The sequence below is a fragment of the Triticum dicoccoides genome, chromosome 6A, assembly GCF_002162155.2.
Source record: "Triticum dicoccoides isolate Atlit2015 ecotype Zavitan chromosome 6A, WEW_v2.0, whole genome shotgun sequence".
Taxonomy (NCBI): Eukaryota; Viridiplantae; Streptophyta; class Magnoliopsida; order Poales; family Poaceae; genus Triticum; species Triticum dicoccoides.
Genome location: NC_041390.1, coordinates 68096172 through 68112227, shown reverse-complemented (window position 1 = coordinate 68112227; position 16056 = coordinate 68096172). Strand labels below are relative to the sequence as shown.

The 16056-nt window shown below is 44.0% G+C and overlaps 1 protein-coding gene across 1 annotated transcript; it reads right to left on the bottom strand.

Moving 5' to 3' along the window:
• Window positions 1-3267: 3267 nt before the first annotated feature.
• LOC119314996 lies at window positions 3268-12571 on the bottom strand. Its single transcript, XM_037589670.1, has 14 exons — window positions 12172-12571; window positions 11894-11965; window positions 11257-11338; window positions 10972-11151; window positions 10733-10891; window positions 10464-10634; window positions 9909-9996; window positions 9740-9798; window positions 9446-9511; window positions 8418-8795; window positions 8234-8323; window positions 8046-8150; window positions 7781-7882; window positions 3268-7368 (listed from the first exon to the last, which is right to left on the bottom strand). The coding sequence occupies exons 1-14, from the start codon at window positions 12384-12386 to the stop codon at window positions 7120-7122; spliced, it is 2016 nt and encodes a 671-aa protein (XP_037445567.1). The 5' UTR covers window positions 12387-12571; the 3' UTR covers window positions 3268-7119.
• Between the last annotated feature and the right edge of the window lie 3485 nt (window positions 12572-16056).

Below are 16056 nucleotides of genomic sequence, written 5' to 3'. Positions count from 1 at the left end.
TTTAGTTTTGTTGTTTTTTCCTGTAAACCGGAGGTGGAAGTGGGACACACCGTGAAAGAAAATCGGTGGCGTGGGGCGATCGATAGAAGGAGGTGGTCGTAGGAAGGGAGGTGGGGATTGAACGAGGTTGAACCATCACGATGTTCGATCCCCTTTAATAGTAGAGATATAAGACATGCATTGGCTATGAAAAAATAAAATAAAAACAAAAAAGATCACTATCCCTACCGTTCATTGATCAAATGTTAGAAAATCATCTAACCATACACATCTTTTGTTATCTTAATGACGATTCTGATTTTTTTGAAATACCCGTGTATCCTAGAGATTAAGAGAAAAGAACTTTTACATGTATCCTTGGACCTTATGCTTATAGACATAAACCTTTTGGTTTATACAATTATGACCAGACTTTTTGTGAAAATATTATTTAAGTTTTTATGAATGCTATTTTTGTGTACAAGTGGTGGTTGTCTATTATGGACGAGACTTGCCTGCTCCCCCGGCGTGTGCCCATCCGTGCTTCCGCGTACGTGGCTTGATTTGATTGGAACAAAATAAAACCTGGCCCCATCCCCTTAAAATCAGGGGAGGGGGGGATGATTAGATTAGACAGAAAAGAGGAAAAAAGACAACCGTAGGATGAGGTGGGAGCACGGATGGAAGCATGGGAAGGAAGCAGGCAAGCCGGATCCGTCTATTACCCTAGTCACAAATATGTTGGTTTTGAGAAATCAACTTGGTAGGTGAAGCAAAAGAACGAGAAGAGACGCCATCCACCAGAGAAGTTCTTTTAGGAATGCCATTTAATCTTCAGCCACTTAATTAATTCAAATATTACATTGCCCACAATATCAGCTAGGATAATACTACGAGGGTCATCGTCCCAATACATAGGAGAATCTGAACCATAAGTTACGCCACTTTTTGTGCCTCCCAATTGCAATGAGACCAGGTCAATTCTGAAAGCTTTCTGGGATACATTTTCACCGATGAAAGGCAGGGGCAGGGACAGAACGCTACGACAGGTGACGGCCTTTGACTCCTTTTCACTGGTTTTCTCTGAAGATTTCATAACCTTTATTCTAACAAAAGAAGTTCAGGCTGTATCTACAAACAAGGCCCATCTTTAGTTGTTCATCAGGCTTCGTCTGCTTCGAGCTTGCTAAAGCACGAGTCAACAAAGGCTTTCGCGACCTTGGCGTACTTGGCGGTCTGGTCCTGGGTGTCGGGAGGAAGATCATGGCACGCCAAGAAGTCGGTGCCCACCTCCGGATGGGCGCGGTTTAGGAGCGCCAGGGCTGCGGCGAGCACCTTGCTGCTTATCTTCTTCGCTTTATTCACGGCATACTTCCCATTTGCAAACTTGAGGCGATCCGGAATCGGGAACTTGAGGCGTTCCTTGGCTTGCGCCTCCACTATCCCTACTTCCCAGCCACTGAATGAAACAAATAGCCAGGATTAGGTTTTGGGATGCTCAGTAATAGATTAGCCAACCGCAGCTAGTAAGCGCTATAGGGAGACAATTTAATCAAAACATGGATACAACACAGGTGGAAAAGACAAATCGAAAGAAGCGTGCAAATGTACATTTACTTGCCTCTCGCTATAATCATCTTCTGGTAGGATTTTCCATGACTTTAAGCTGTAAAATAAAAAGGGACTGTCTATTCAACAATTGACTGATTTGTAATTGGTTATCATTCAAATTTTCCAACCAATAATCTGTTGACAGCTATATGTCTGTTTTTACAGAAGAAAACGGATCGGGCTGTATTTGTGACCCGTCAAGCAACTAACAGCGACAAAAAGATTGAACCAGTCGCCCTATTGTCCTTTCCTTGACCCGTCAAAAGCACCTGACAGGATTACACTGTACAAATGCATAAGGTTACACCGAGCAAAATGCATAAGGGGGTAAAATTACACGAGTAAAATCACATTGGGACTAGCATATCAAATTACCCAGTAATTAAGTGTAAAATTACAGTTTAAATAGCAACAGATTACAGTATACATTATGGAGAAAATTACACTGCAGAAAATGGAAAAATAGGATTACAGTGAAACTACCATACAAATTACACATAAAATTATCAGTCAAATTACACAATACAAACATGGGTAAAATTACATCGGGGGAATTACATTGTAACTATTGTGTACTAACATTGTAACTACCATACCAAATACATAGTAATTATCAGTCAACTTACTGTGTAAAAAATGGCATTTGAATTATAGTGTAGATATGAGTAAAATTACATTGTAAAAAAGGTGTAAGGTTATAGTGTAACTACCATACAAATTACATAGTAATTATCAGTCAAATTACTGAGTAAAAAAAGGCATCAGATTAAAATGCAGGTATGGGTAAATTTACACTGTAAAAAGGTGCAGGATTACAGTGTAACTACCATACAAAATTACACGGTAATTATCAGTCAAATTACTGTGTAACTATGAGTAAATTTACACTGTAAAAAAGGGCATTCGAATTACAGTATAGATATGGGTAAATTTCCACTTCCCGTTTGAATTACAGTGTAGATATGGGTAAATTTACACTGTAAGAAAGGAATAGGATTACAGTGGAACTATCATACAAAATTACACAATGATTATAGGATTACAGTGTAACTACCATACAAATTTCACACTAAGTATCACTCAGTAATAAGGGCATTTAGGTTACAGTTCATATAGGGTAAATTTACAGTGTAGGTACCATACAAATGACCCAATGATTAACGAAAGAGAAAAAAAGACTTACAACATTCCTTCTGCCAGCAGATGATAATTTTCTCTTCAGGTACTTTACTTTTTGATCAAGAAACAAAAAACATAAAATCATCAAACCAACATATGAAAAAATATGGAATAAAAACATCAAACTCTTCATCATCACCAGAAACATGAAAAAATGGCTTACATTATTCAGATAGAAATTGTAAAGTGTTTTATCAAACTCTTCATCATCACCAGAACAACCCTGCAAAAGGAAAAAAATATCAAAAAACAATAAAAAAAATTAATAAAAAATATAAAAATATAAAAGAAAATGAAAATGAAAATGGAAAGAAGATAAGAAGACAAATAATAACTCCCAAAGACATAGCATTAGAACCATCATCAGCAAAATCATTAGGCACATAAGGGTCTCTCAAAGAATCAGCGCTCTCGACTGAAGAAACTAGGGGAACATCCTTGCGAGAGACTTTCCGCAGTCTACCCATTGAGATACTACCTGAAAAACAATAGAGAGAAAAAATGGGCCTCAAAATATACATAAGAGAAATTACAGGCTGACTAGCATACAAATTACACAATAAATACGTGAGAAATTACAGTGTAAAAACGCATCAGATTACAATGTAACTAGCATACAAATTACACAGTTACAATGCAAAAGCGCAACATATTACAATGCAAAGGCAGCAGGCTTGTGAATTGGATGCACGCGACAAAACAACCTTCAACAGAAAACGTGATGTATAGATATTTTACAAGCCTCACGCCACTAGATACAACAGTGATGGTGATATTGAACAAACTAGGAAGACAAAATCTCAGAGTTATTAACAGAACCAAAATTGACAGACAAATTCCCAAAGAACTTCTGAAGTAGTAATTCACACAAGCAAGAGCATCTGCTGCCAAAAACATATGACTAGTTTACTCGCAGATCAAGCATCAGCCACCACACATGAGTGGTCAAAAAGCACCACAAAGGTTTCACAAAAATCAAGACTGCACAAACTTATCCATCGACTGCTTACTAAGGTTCAGAAAATAGATGAACAGAAGTCATGGGATCATTCAGATTTCAACAAAAACATCAAAGACTGTAGGGCTGCACAACAAAAAGGGGTGAACGGCGAGGCCACTCATGCATAAATCATAGGGTGACTAGCATGCAAATTACACAAATAAAATACGGGAGAAATTACGGTGCAAAAATGCATCAGATTACAGTGTAACTAGAATACAAATTACACAGTTATTATGGGGTAAAAAATACTGTGCAAAATCGCGACAGATTATAGTGTAAATGGAATATGATTACAGTGTAACTACCACACAAATTACACAGTAAAATCAGTCAAATTACTGTGTAAAAAGGGGGCATCGGACTACAGAGTAAACATCAGTCGAACTAGACAGTAAATCATGGGATAGGATTACACTATAATTTCACAGAAATTATCGGTCAAATTACTATGTAATTTATGGTATAACTACCACCCAAAACTACATAGTAATTACCGGTGAAAAATACTGTGTGATGCACAACAGGGTAGCTACATGAAGAGACTGTAGGGGAAAATGATAAAAAGACAAGCTATCCCCACGGTAATTAGAGGGAAAAAGCTTACACAGTGATAAGGTTCAGGCTATAAAACGAGAAACACTGAAACACTTAAAACTGCAGAAAGGCTCTATATAGGAACTGTAGACCAACTCTGAAAAAAATCTCAGTTACACTAATTTACAGTATAACAAAACCCTACCACACCTACCTCCACATCAACAATGACAAGGTTATGCTGAGCGCGAAATCACTGAACTCGATCCTTCAGAGTTCAACATCTACTGGATCCACCCCTCAAAACTAAACCCTACCACACCTACCTCCACATCAACAGCAAGGGAAATCTAGCGTTCTACGCCTACCTCCACATCAAACAGCCACAACACTGCCTCCAAAAAATGTCCTATGGGATCCTAACCAGGAGGAATTTGGCCTCCGTCCACAGCAGGAAAAGGAAGACACGGCGGACTGCGCATGGCACGCTGCAACCTCCGACGCCACAACCACGGCAGACTACAAACACCATGGCAAACAAACTCTGCGGATCCACAAAATCCCCTAGATCTGAGACTACACGGCCACGAAACCACGGGCAAGAGACGAGAAAACGTTACAAAGATGACCAAAATTCAGGGCCTACAGTGGCTACAAACCAGAACTCGGAATTCAGAGACAGGAGCTATAGGATCCACCACTAAAACTTAAATGCCTACTACGCCTACTTCCACATCAACTCTAGGACACATAAAAATACACATCAACAATAACAACCTAACTGGGGAGGGCACAGGATTTGGACTGCATCCACAAGAAAAACACAAGACCACGGCATGACACATAAGGTAGCAGTGACCCTCTACAGGACAAAATACAGTGAGCATATATGTGAACTAAAAAAGGGTGAGAAAAATGCACAGCAGAACTTCATGCACATAAATCTGCAGACCCTTGATATTATGTACACTCATATCATGGTGGAAATACATAAAAACAAGCATGTAATTCAGGAAAAGTGCAGAACAAAAATGAACAAAAAATACATAGAGTTGATCAGTAAGCCACCGAGATGAACAACAGCGGACAAAAACGACACAAACATCACAAAATTCAGGCGCTCTAGCCACAACTCGAACTACAGACACAAGCTACGGGATCCGCAGCTGAAAACTAACACCAACTACGTATACCTCCACAACATCTGCAGGAAAAACTATCCTCTACGCATACCTACACATCAACAACTAGAACCCTAAGGCGGGCGCTCCTCCACATCTGCAGGAACACACACACCTCGGGCATGAAGACTACGTGTGGCACACTGAAGGCTCCTATCAGAAATTCACGCGCGCACAAAACACACACACATCACGGGCATGGAGAACACCGCGCCAGAAACATACACATCCCGCGGATCCGCGAACCCAAAAATCACCTAGATCTGGAACTACATGGCCACGAAAAGCAAGCACAAAAGCGCGAGAAGACAGGGCAACAAACCAGCGCAGCCGCGGGCGACGAGAACGAAGAGGATGCCGTCAAAATCCTAGGGCGGATGAACTCCAAATCGCCATGAACACGGGGAATCGCCTCGCCCTCCGCCGCCGCTCGAGCTCTCACTCCCTCTGCCTTATCCAAATGAGAAAGGGGAACGACACCCCGCTCCAAATTCAAAAGGGACAAAAACCTACAGTGCCCACCGGTTCGGCCGGGTCAAGGAAAAACGGGCGGATGGAGAAAACCGCGCCTGATAAACAAAAGCGACCCGAAAACCAGCACAAAAGAGCAGGACCGAGCGCGAATCTCGACGCGAGATCAAACAGACAGAAATTCAAACGTCAGCGAATTACAAAACAGCCGACTGTAAATTAGCAAAACCGAATAAAAATAAAGGAAAAATCAGCAATATAATGATATTTAATATGTGAGCTTATATTATAAACAAAAGCTGTTGTGTAATACCAATCCTCCAACCAACGGTGATTAACAATCTTGATGCCCAACCTTTCGGCACACTTGTACTTCTCACCTAGTTCATTTGAAGAACTGTGATGTTGCATTTAAGGAGCATATACAAAAACTTTCGAGCATCATGACATATACACGCACATAGAAATTTCCGAAACATACATTCGATAGGCATCTTGTGAATTATTTTAAGTTACCGAGAAGCCTATTTTTCACCAGAGGCTTTCTAGACTATGCAAAGAGCATCATGACATATACACGCACATATTAGAACTTCTCATATGTTCATCACTGTACACCAACACTCTCTTTCTATAAAGAGAATTTCCTCTCCGATTTGTATTATCAGAAACCAGCAGTTCAAACTAGAAAGGCCCAAAAAACAAAACTGGAAAAAGGGAAAAAGATCAGGAGCAAAAACACATCCCATTTGGTACATCACTCATGCCAAAGGCTGTATGATCATGAGATAACTTTTTATATGGGTCACATAAAGACAAGAAAAGCAAAGACTCACACTGCGATGCCATCTATGTGTTCAACCACCAAATGACATCAAAGATTCTTACTTCAACATTGCCACTTTAAGTCTTGGTTCCCTCTAGCCTAAAACGTGAAGCCAAGTTGCTGGGATTATTTTTAATTATTGCTCATTTAAGTTTTAAACTCAAGATATCATACGACTTCTATACACGAACTAGTTCACCAAAATCCTAATGTGATGACAAACATGAGGGAAAAATGTCACTGACGCCAAAATGTCAATTTGGGTATAAGATTCCCACTCGTCCATAGAGTTAAATTCTTGGCAACAAAACTAACATCACATCTAAAACAAAAATCTACCAATAACAGTAGGAAATAAAAAAATATGTCAGCGCTTGCAAATGCATGTTCACTACTACAAAGAAACAGCAACGAAGAACCGCGGAAGGAAAAACAACAAAACGAAAATGAACTATCCATGCATAATTATGGCACTGACTGTCTGCTAAAAGCAACAAAACTTCAAATTTATAGCAAACAAGATGAGTGACTGAGGGTACTAACAAAGGTTTGGAGAATTGTGCACCCATCAAAGATACCATTTTCTGCATTAAGAACGAAAAGGAACACAGTACATTATAAGTCAAGATATATATAACCAGTAAACCACAAAATCCAATAACTCAACTACTCCCTCCGTTTCTTTATATAAGGTGTATTTGTTTTTTTGATAAAATTCCACAATATAAGGTGCATTTGTTCTAATTCCTCGTAATTCCGATCTTGGCCCTCCAGAAAAAGGAAAGTATCTCTCCCCTGATTGCATGTATCTCTCCTTGTAGAGAAAGAAAAGGAAAGTATCTCTCCCCTGATTGCATGAAAGTCAAAGAAAATCACTGCACAATGTGACCAAAACTTCACATTTGTATATATGTTATGTTTGAAGAATTAACTAAAGGTTGCCATGTTTCAGAGTTTTGACTAGGAGATATGAGGATACAAATGGCAAGCAGTTACCATTATATCTTTGCGGTCCTTCATTTGGTACCCCGTCAAGCAAATCTGCAGTGAGCCACTACCAGGTATTCCCTTCAAATCTCTGGCTGGCCAATAAATAACCTGGCAAAGGAAACAAATATTACTGCTTCAGGAAACTCGAGCAGTGGCAGAACTGTGACCACAAAAGTAACTACATTACTGCGACAAGAGTAGCAACAACTGAGAAAGTTTGTGGCATGGTACGCAAATATAGGAGAAGTAGACAATTAGCACAGAAACGGACCTTATCAGCATCGGCAAGAACACCCTGATCCAACCTATCATCCACCCACATCTCGCTGACAACCTTATTCCCTTGCGCCCGCGCCACCGCGCAGACCGGGTCATCCTGCACAGAGCCAATATCAGTACCATATCCGCAAGAAAGCACCAAAAGTATCGATGAGCGCAGATCCGTAAAGCCAGACTCACGTAGACAAGGCCGCGCACGACGATGTGGGTCCACCCGCCGCCAAATTGCATGGCGTCGGTGCCGCCGCTCTGCACCAACTTCGACCGGTACTACAGGAACGCACCACCGGAAGTTAGTATCCAAGATGGAAGAGTTAGGTTCGCGTGGCGAAGTGGGAGGGCGGGGAGGCGAAGCCGCACGCACCTGGGACACGGAGACGCAGTCGAAACCGATGAGGAGGATGTGGACACCGGCGAAGAGGTGGCTGTCATCACCGGCAGGCGATGCCATGGTGGATGGACCGAGGGACCAGGAGGTGTTTGGATCGGAGGAGCTAGGGTTTGAGGATTGCGCGTGTGTTGGACAGTTGGAGGAGTCTTGCCAAGGAAGATTTGGAGGAGAGGGGGAAATGAGGATAAGTACAGACCTGAATATTTGGGCTCTACTCCAACCCTTGATATTTGTCAAAAAGGTCACTCTAACAGAGTTGTCATCCGACCCTCTATGGCCATAAAGGGCGCTCCAAATTGTTCTCATCCTCATTTCCCCCTCTCCTCCAAATCGTCCCACAGTGTTATTGATCTGAGATTTCATGAAATATAAAAATAATTTGAAGAAAAAAACCCGTAGAATGGTACAGAATTTGTTCTCATGGAGAGATGCGGTACATCAGATATGGTAACCGACCGAAGTAACCAATGCTGTTGCTTACCTAAAATTCTAGCAACAAGATAAGTGCCGTTATATACCACATGGAATTTAACAATTCATGGGCACCAGCACAAAATACCCACAATCTTGGTTGCTAACTCTAACAGCTTTACAGAAAATCAGAATCGGAAAGAATGCAACCTCCTAGGACGCTTTGCTAGCACCAGGGTTCCTACCAAACTGAATGATCATCGGCTTGCCTTTGAATGCATAACCATGCGCTAAATTCTGCAAAATCAGAAATGGCGTTATTCTTTAGCACCCCTGCTTCTCAAGGACTGAATAAGGAATTAAAGAAGAAACTCCAATTGTAAAGAACTTATTTCTTGACAACAAACTGCGTAAGATGTTTTCCCTTTTGGTCTTAATAACTTTTTTACTGCAGACAAAGTCTGCTAGTGCTGGGTCCAGTGAGCAGCTTTTGATCTGAGGGTATGCTGATGGGGTTTCTACCGTATTTCAATACATTAGCTTTCTTGTGCAATACTACAAACTGATGGGTAAAATCGGCAGTCACTAACCAGTGCGCGTTGAGCATGTTCAAGAGATGGAAACGTCACAAAAGCTTGGCCCCGCATTCGACCTTCCTGGAGCGAGATAAGAAAATTTCAGAAACAGCACGATGCACTAGCAAAATGAAACAAAATGGTGGCAGACTTTTTAATGTGGTCCAAAAACAAATGTCAGCTTTCTCGATAATGTTTGCCATGATCCACAGATGCAGGAGCAAGGAACATACTTTGGATATTAATTTATGAATAGGTTCCCTTTTTATCATAATCATGGCACAAGCAAAACATGTGTACACATCTAACCTGCATTAACTTTATACTTAAGCCAGATCTTGCAGCGTCCAAGCTTTCAAACACAGATCCTGTTAAGAGCAGTTTGAAACAATGTGAGGAAATGAGAAGGCACTAAAATGTGCAGAATTCTTATATAAACATTTCAAGAAACGCGGTACTCAGCCTCCCTGGGTCATACCAAAGACATAGTAGAAGTCATCATGAACAACATCCTTTGCCAAGTTCTTAATATATAATACACTGGCAGGATTCCCTGGAGTGTAATTCTGCAAAACAGACACAAGCATGTGCCAGTGAGGCATCAAAACATAATAAGATTGTACTATGTTATTCAATAAACAGAAGGGAAATTTTGTAATATTTACTTGCGAAAAATCAGCATTTGCCCATTGTTTTCGTAAAAAAAAGAAGGGCGGATGATGATCTCTATTCTGATCATTGTCATAGTGACATAATAGACCCCACTACATAGCACCTAGCAGCACCAGCTTATGAAACTACATCTAAAATCTGCTAATAGGAATCGTTCTGCCAATTATTAGCATCTCATCATCAAGATACAAAGGACAAAATAAAGTGAACAACAGATGATAATACACATACTGTGCATTGGTTATAATCATCTTGAAGTTAAAAGGCAATATCATTATCACTAAAACCTCGAGATGTTCAGGCTGACCAACAAGTAATCACAATGTCTCTGCAAATGACACAAAATACTGAATTCATCTACCTTGAACATGGGAAGGGACAAAATCTCCTCCGTCGGTAATTTCTCTTTCTCTATTTCCTGAGGTGTGGCAAAATGTTTTTCTTCAAGTTGTTCATCTCTAGAGGCCAATTCCTTGTCGATAATACTCCGATCAGCAAGTTCCTTATAAGCAGCCTTAGGGACAATTTTTATCTGCATAGAACCATAGCATTAGAGAATGAAAAGGTAATTCAACTTTTGAGTTCTGGGAAAGAATGCTTCACTTTTGAGTTTTGAGAAAAATGCTTCACCTGCAGTACTGGGTTTTTCTTTTTTATTACTTGAAGCTCATTGGGAACTAATGCAACTGGTTTCACCCCGACCGATTCATGAGCGACACTTCTATCAACTGCAGGACCAACAATAGCTTCATGCTTTGCGCGCTTGACTTCCCTTGTATCAACATCTTCCTGTAATATATATACTGTGCATAAACTTTTGGCAGAGATACTACAAACTGAAAGATACAAACACAAGAAGTGGCACGAACATCAGAAGACTCCATCTCAGACTCATCACTAGACAAATCAGCCAAGTGAAGTTTCTCTGTCATAGAAGGCTGCGGTGGTGGAGGGGGAGGAGGAAGAGGCCCTTGTGATGGTAGAGGTGGAGTAGGCAATGCCATCCGAAATGGAGCTGGAAGGTTCATCTTGTTCATCAAATGCAACACCTGTTACAGAAATACATCAATCAAATACATTTGCTCATGCTGAATGCCCAAAGTAATGCCCTGCAAATTGTATCAGTAGTTCACGAGGCTGAAATTCTAATAAACCTGATTGTAAAATCGGGGAACGGCAATGAGAGAGTTGACAATATTGTTCAATATGTTTCCATCTGGTGGTGGATATGCATACCTAAAAACAAATAAAGAGCATGATCCACATTGTCAAGTAAGATGGAGGATTAGGACTGCCAGCATGAATCAGACTTGGTTGATCTCGTTGGAAAACTATGAAACATTGCAGAACTACGGAGTATGGAGTCTCAGAAGTCAGAATTGCATCTCGGTCAGGATATAAAACTTCATAGTTTGGAAGTGGTTTGCTAGATTGATTTCGTTACTTCCAATTGGATAATATAAGCAAATTGGCCATAAACACTTGCACTGTTAACGGCCTGTATATAAAGGTCATAAATCCAGTAGTGGTAAATTGAGCTACTAACTTCTCATAGAGACAAGCATTTTATTGAAACAGGAAAAAGAAGGCAGCTTTTCAATTAGAGATACAATGTACTATTGTACTCCCTGCTTCTTGATATAAGGTGCCCACAAATTCCAAATTAAAATTTGATCAACAATTAGACCAATATAAAACTACCTCGTGTGGGGATAATCCATAATTATTAGCTGGCTCGAACAAAGAAAATTTACAAGTAATCAAGCAGAACGTATGCTTGAGGAAATGAACCTGTTCAACTGAGACTGCGCCTGATTGGCCGCCATCTCGTCCCTAAAATCCACAAACGCACAGTTCCTCAACCTGTCAATGTCATGATGAAAATAGTTTCAGTAAAAAAATACCATATGCTACCTAGGCGAGCAGACAAATCTCAGTATACCCAAAGAACTTTTGAGATTATAGTATACATAAAGAACTCTGCTAGGTAAATCACAACTTATGAAAAGAGTTAACAGTAGAGCAGAACCAAAGAAAGCAGGAGTGACAGACAGGGAGGAGGTGAGTACTTTCCACCGCATGGGCGAAAGGATGTGGCGCCGTAGCGGGAGAAGAGCCCGGCGAGCATGTCCTGAGTGATCGCCTCTGGGAGGTGCCGCACCAGGAGCGTTGCCGGCGCAGGAGCAGACCCGGCCTGCTGATGCAGAAGCGGCGGCGGCGGCGGCGGAGCGGAGGAGACATTCGCGGGCAGCGGAGGAATCGGAGGCGGCGGAAATGTCTCCATCGGGGACGCCAGTGGCTTGGCGACGGATTTGGGCAGGGTGGGGTTTCACCGCTCGGCAGGGGCGCCCCTCCTGGAATAAAGGCAGCGCCGCGGCTACTGGATGAGTGGGAGGGTGCGGCCGCCGGACGAGCGCCGAGCCGGCTTGTCGGGCGGACGGGCGGCGGCCGGCTGGACGACGGCGGCAGTCGGGCAGGTGTCTCCTTCAGCTCAGTCTTTTTTTCTTTAGAGAGAGAGATCGACGTTTAGTTTGTGGGCTGACTGCCAGGGCCCAGGCAGAGGGCAAACTAGTGGGCTGCTATGTTTTTACACGTCCCGGGCCGTGGCCTGGGTTGCCTAGGGCCCAGCTATACGGGCGGCGTTTCTGGGAGGAAGCACGGCGAGGCGACGTCGGGAGAACGAGCGGCACACCGGGGAGGAAGCACGACGAGTGGGCGAGGTGGAAGCGTTGTTCTGGTTTGATGGCTGCTTCTGGTCGTTGACTTTCGATAGAACCAGATGATCACTCCTATATGACGTCCACGTGCATCATATAGTTGAGGCTTCGCTGAAAACTCCTTCAGATGGGCCGACCCAGGTAACAGCTATTCTGATTTGGGGTCTTTTATTTGCTTTTTTTTCTCTTTCCAGATTTTAGTTTTTCTTTCGATTTCTTGCAAATTTTACTTTTTTCATTGTTTTAGTAATATACTGTGAATGTTTTTTCAATATACAGCCAACATTTTTAAAATACACACTGAGCTTTTATAGTATACAGTGGACATTTTTTAAATAGATACTAAGAATTTTTAATATATAATGTTATCATTAACATTATATATATATTGAATACTTTAATATATGATTTTTTCCAATATATGACAAACATATTTTTTAAATACACACTGAGCTATTTTAGTATATAGTGAACACTTTTAAATACAACTAAATGTTTTTCAATATACAATGAACATTTTTATATACATTTAACACTTTTGATATAAAATATTTTTTTAGTTATATGATGAACATTTTTAATACACACTGAACATTTTTTAATATACATTAACTATTTTTATAATAAACATACTGATGAATTTTCTAAAATACTACTATTAATAGGTTTAAAAAATATCTAGCTCCTAAAACAACAAACGGTTTCTTCAGGTGAAAAATGACTAGAAAACCGAAGAGATAAAAAAATCGCTCGCGGGCTAAATTGCGCTGGCCCATTTGCTGCGGCTTTAGCGAAGCCACACAGGCAGGTCTCGAACCAGATGAAGCAACTTACTGGCATAATCGTCTTAAAAATCTGATGTGTGGGTCATTTTATCCAGCTAGCAATCTCTACTACTTATTTCTGTCAGGCAGAACTCTTAGTCAAACGGTCCTCCCCTCGCACGATGTAACTTCACCGACTTGTATTCCATGTTTTTCTTTTCACCATGCCATTTTTTTTTTTTGAAACGCGGTCCCTTAGAGCCCGATTCATTAAAAAAGATCGAAGAGAAGTGCCCAGTTAATTAACAGAAAACCGGGCGAATACCGTCAACATGCCCGCAAAAACAAGGCACACAGGGCGACCTGACAACCCACACAAGAACGCACACACGCCGTCAAAGAGAAAACCACGAACAAGTCGAGGCTTGCGTCGGTCGATGCCAAACAGTCCACCGCACACGCCGACGACCAGGCAGCTCCGACTCTGTCTACGAGCATTGTAGGGGGAAAGCGTTGGGCCTGCGTCGAGCCGGCACCGGAGCCGACCACCCGTCTCGTGTCATCGTCGCCGCGGAAGCACCTCCTCTGCAGCTCCGACTTCAGAAAGACAAATGAGGCCCGACAACCCCTCGAACACGCCGGATGAGACCGACTACCAAAGCTCAGCAGCCGCCCAACTTCGCTCGAAGCCGCCATCGTTGCCACACTAGAAGTCGCGCAACATCCACATTGCCGGACAGACAGCCGCCGACCACAATGTCGCGAGCGTCCAGCCCAAGGAAAGTGCAAACGGGATCCAATGCTCTTCAAGGCGACGCCCCAAAGGAGGAAGCGACGATGCCGACGCCGTCGCCCGACCGACTGGGCCTTAGGCTTTCACCCGAAGAGCTGGAACCGAGGATGTGCAGGGGGTGGACTCCACGGCGGCGCCTCCAAGGAGGTGACACGACATCCGCGGACGCCGACACCGTCGGCCGTTAGAAACCTGGCAAGCCTTCGCCCGGAGCACCGCCCAACACCACATCCTCACGCACTGCACCTCCGCTGACCCGCACACCTCCCACGAAGCCATCGCGCCATGACCAAGCAGAAGCCACCACCACACCACTGGTCTCACCGACCGAAGACACGAGCAGGGCAGACAGCACACCTCGACGACGTCTTTAAGAAGAGCGCGGCACCCGAGTGCGTCGCCGTCGCCGGCCCCGGCCAGAAGCCCGAGGCAGAGCTTTCACCCGGCGCTGCCACACCGCGTGCCGAGCCCAAGCCCGACCGGACCACCAAACAGCATCTCGCCGCAACGAAGCAGCCAGATCCGGAGAACCCAGGGCCGGCCAGAGCCAGCCACGCACGCCCGGAGCTGCCGCCCCCCGCCATCCGCCGGATCCACAGCACCAGGAGCTGCCGGAGCACCACCAAGACGCTGCCGGGCCGAGCACCACCATCACGCGGGGACCGTGGCACCGCACATCGCCACACCAGGTCCGCGCTTGGCCGCGCCCACCCACCGCCGGAGCCGCGCCAGCCCACGCCGAAGCGAGCCCGTCGAGTAGCACCCGACTGAGCACCAAGTCCGGCCGAGCCGAGCAGCATCACCACCTGGAGCAGCGGAGCAGCGCCGCCCCCGCTGTCGAGAACGGCGACCGAGGGGTCCCGCCGCCGCCGCGCCGCCAGGGCTTTGCCCGGGGACGCCTTCGGCTGCGCCGAGAGGAGAGGGAGGCGCAGGGGGACCTGCTCGAGCCCACAGGGGCGCCCTGGTGCAGCCCGGCGCGGCCGCACGGGAGCGGGACAGGAAGAGGGGGAGGGCCGGACTCGAACTCCTCCGCGGGGAGAGGGCCGGCGAAGACGGCACCGGACTTCGGGATGGATGGAGAGAGGACGCCGAGAGGGTCCCGGATCTGTGCTTGGCTGGGCCTGAGGTGGCCGGAGGGAGGAGATCAGGCGGCGGCGGCGGCGCCTGCACCTGCGCGAGATGGGCAATTTTGTCATTTTTCTATTTTGAATAGCTAAACAAAAATCCATGATTCTAGTTCAATTTGGAGAATTTTCTAAAAAAAATGGAGTAACACCTTGAGAGGGGCATGGTGTTCTTGCATTTCATAAAAAAGAAGATAGTTGCTCGGTCTAGGAGAAACTATGCAAAAATCAGATACAAAAGGGCACAAAGTCCGTCACCAGTTGCCAAGGCAACGAAAATTGAGATAGACATTCGACCATACGTGCCTGCAAACCAACGGACCTGAAGGCACCGCACCACCAGACCGCCAACCATGCAGGGGAGAGAACCACACTGTTATGAGAGGATCAGGAATGGACCACCCAAATATCGTAGGTGGTGAAGCGCACCTCCAGAGGTCAGCACCATCTATAGCAACCGACCCTTCGAGGACTGCAGTTACCTAGGGACGTCGCCCCCGGCATCCAACACTCTGACGTGCCCTGTGCTCCACCAACAACGCCCTTAGAGGTCGCC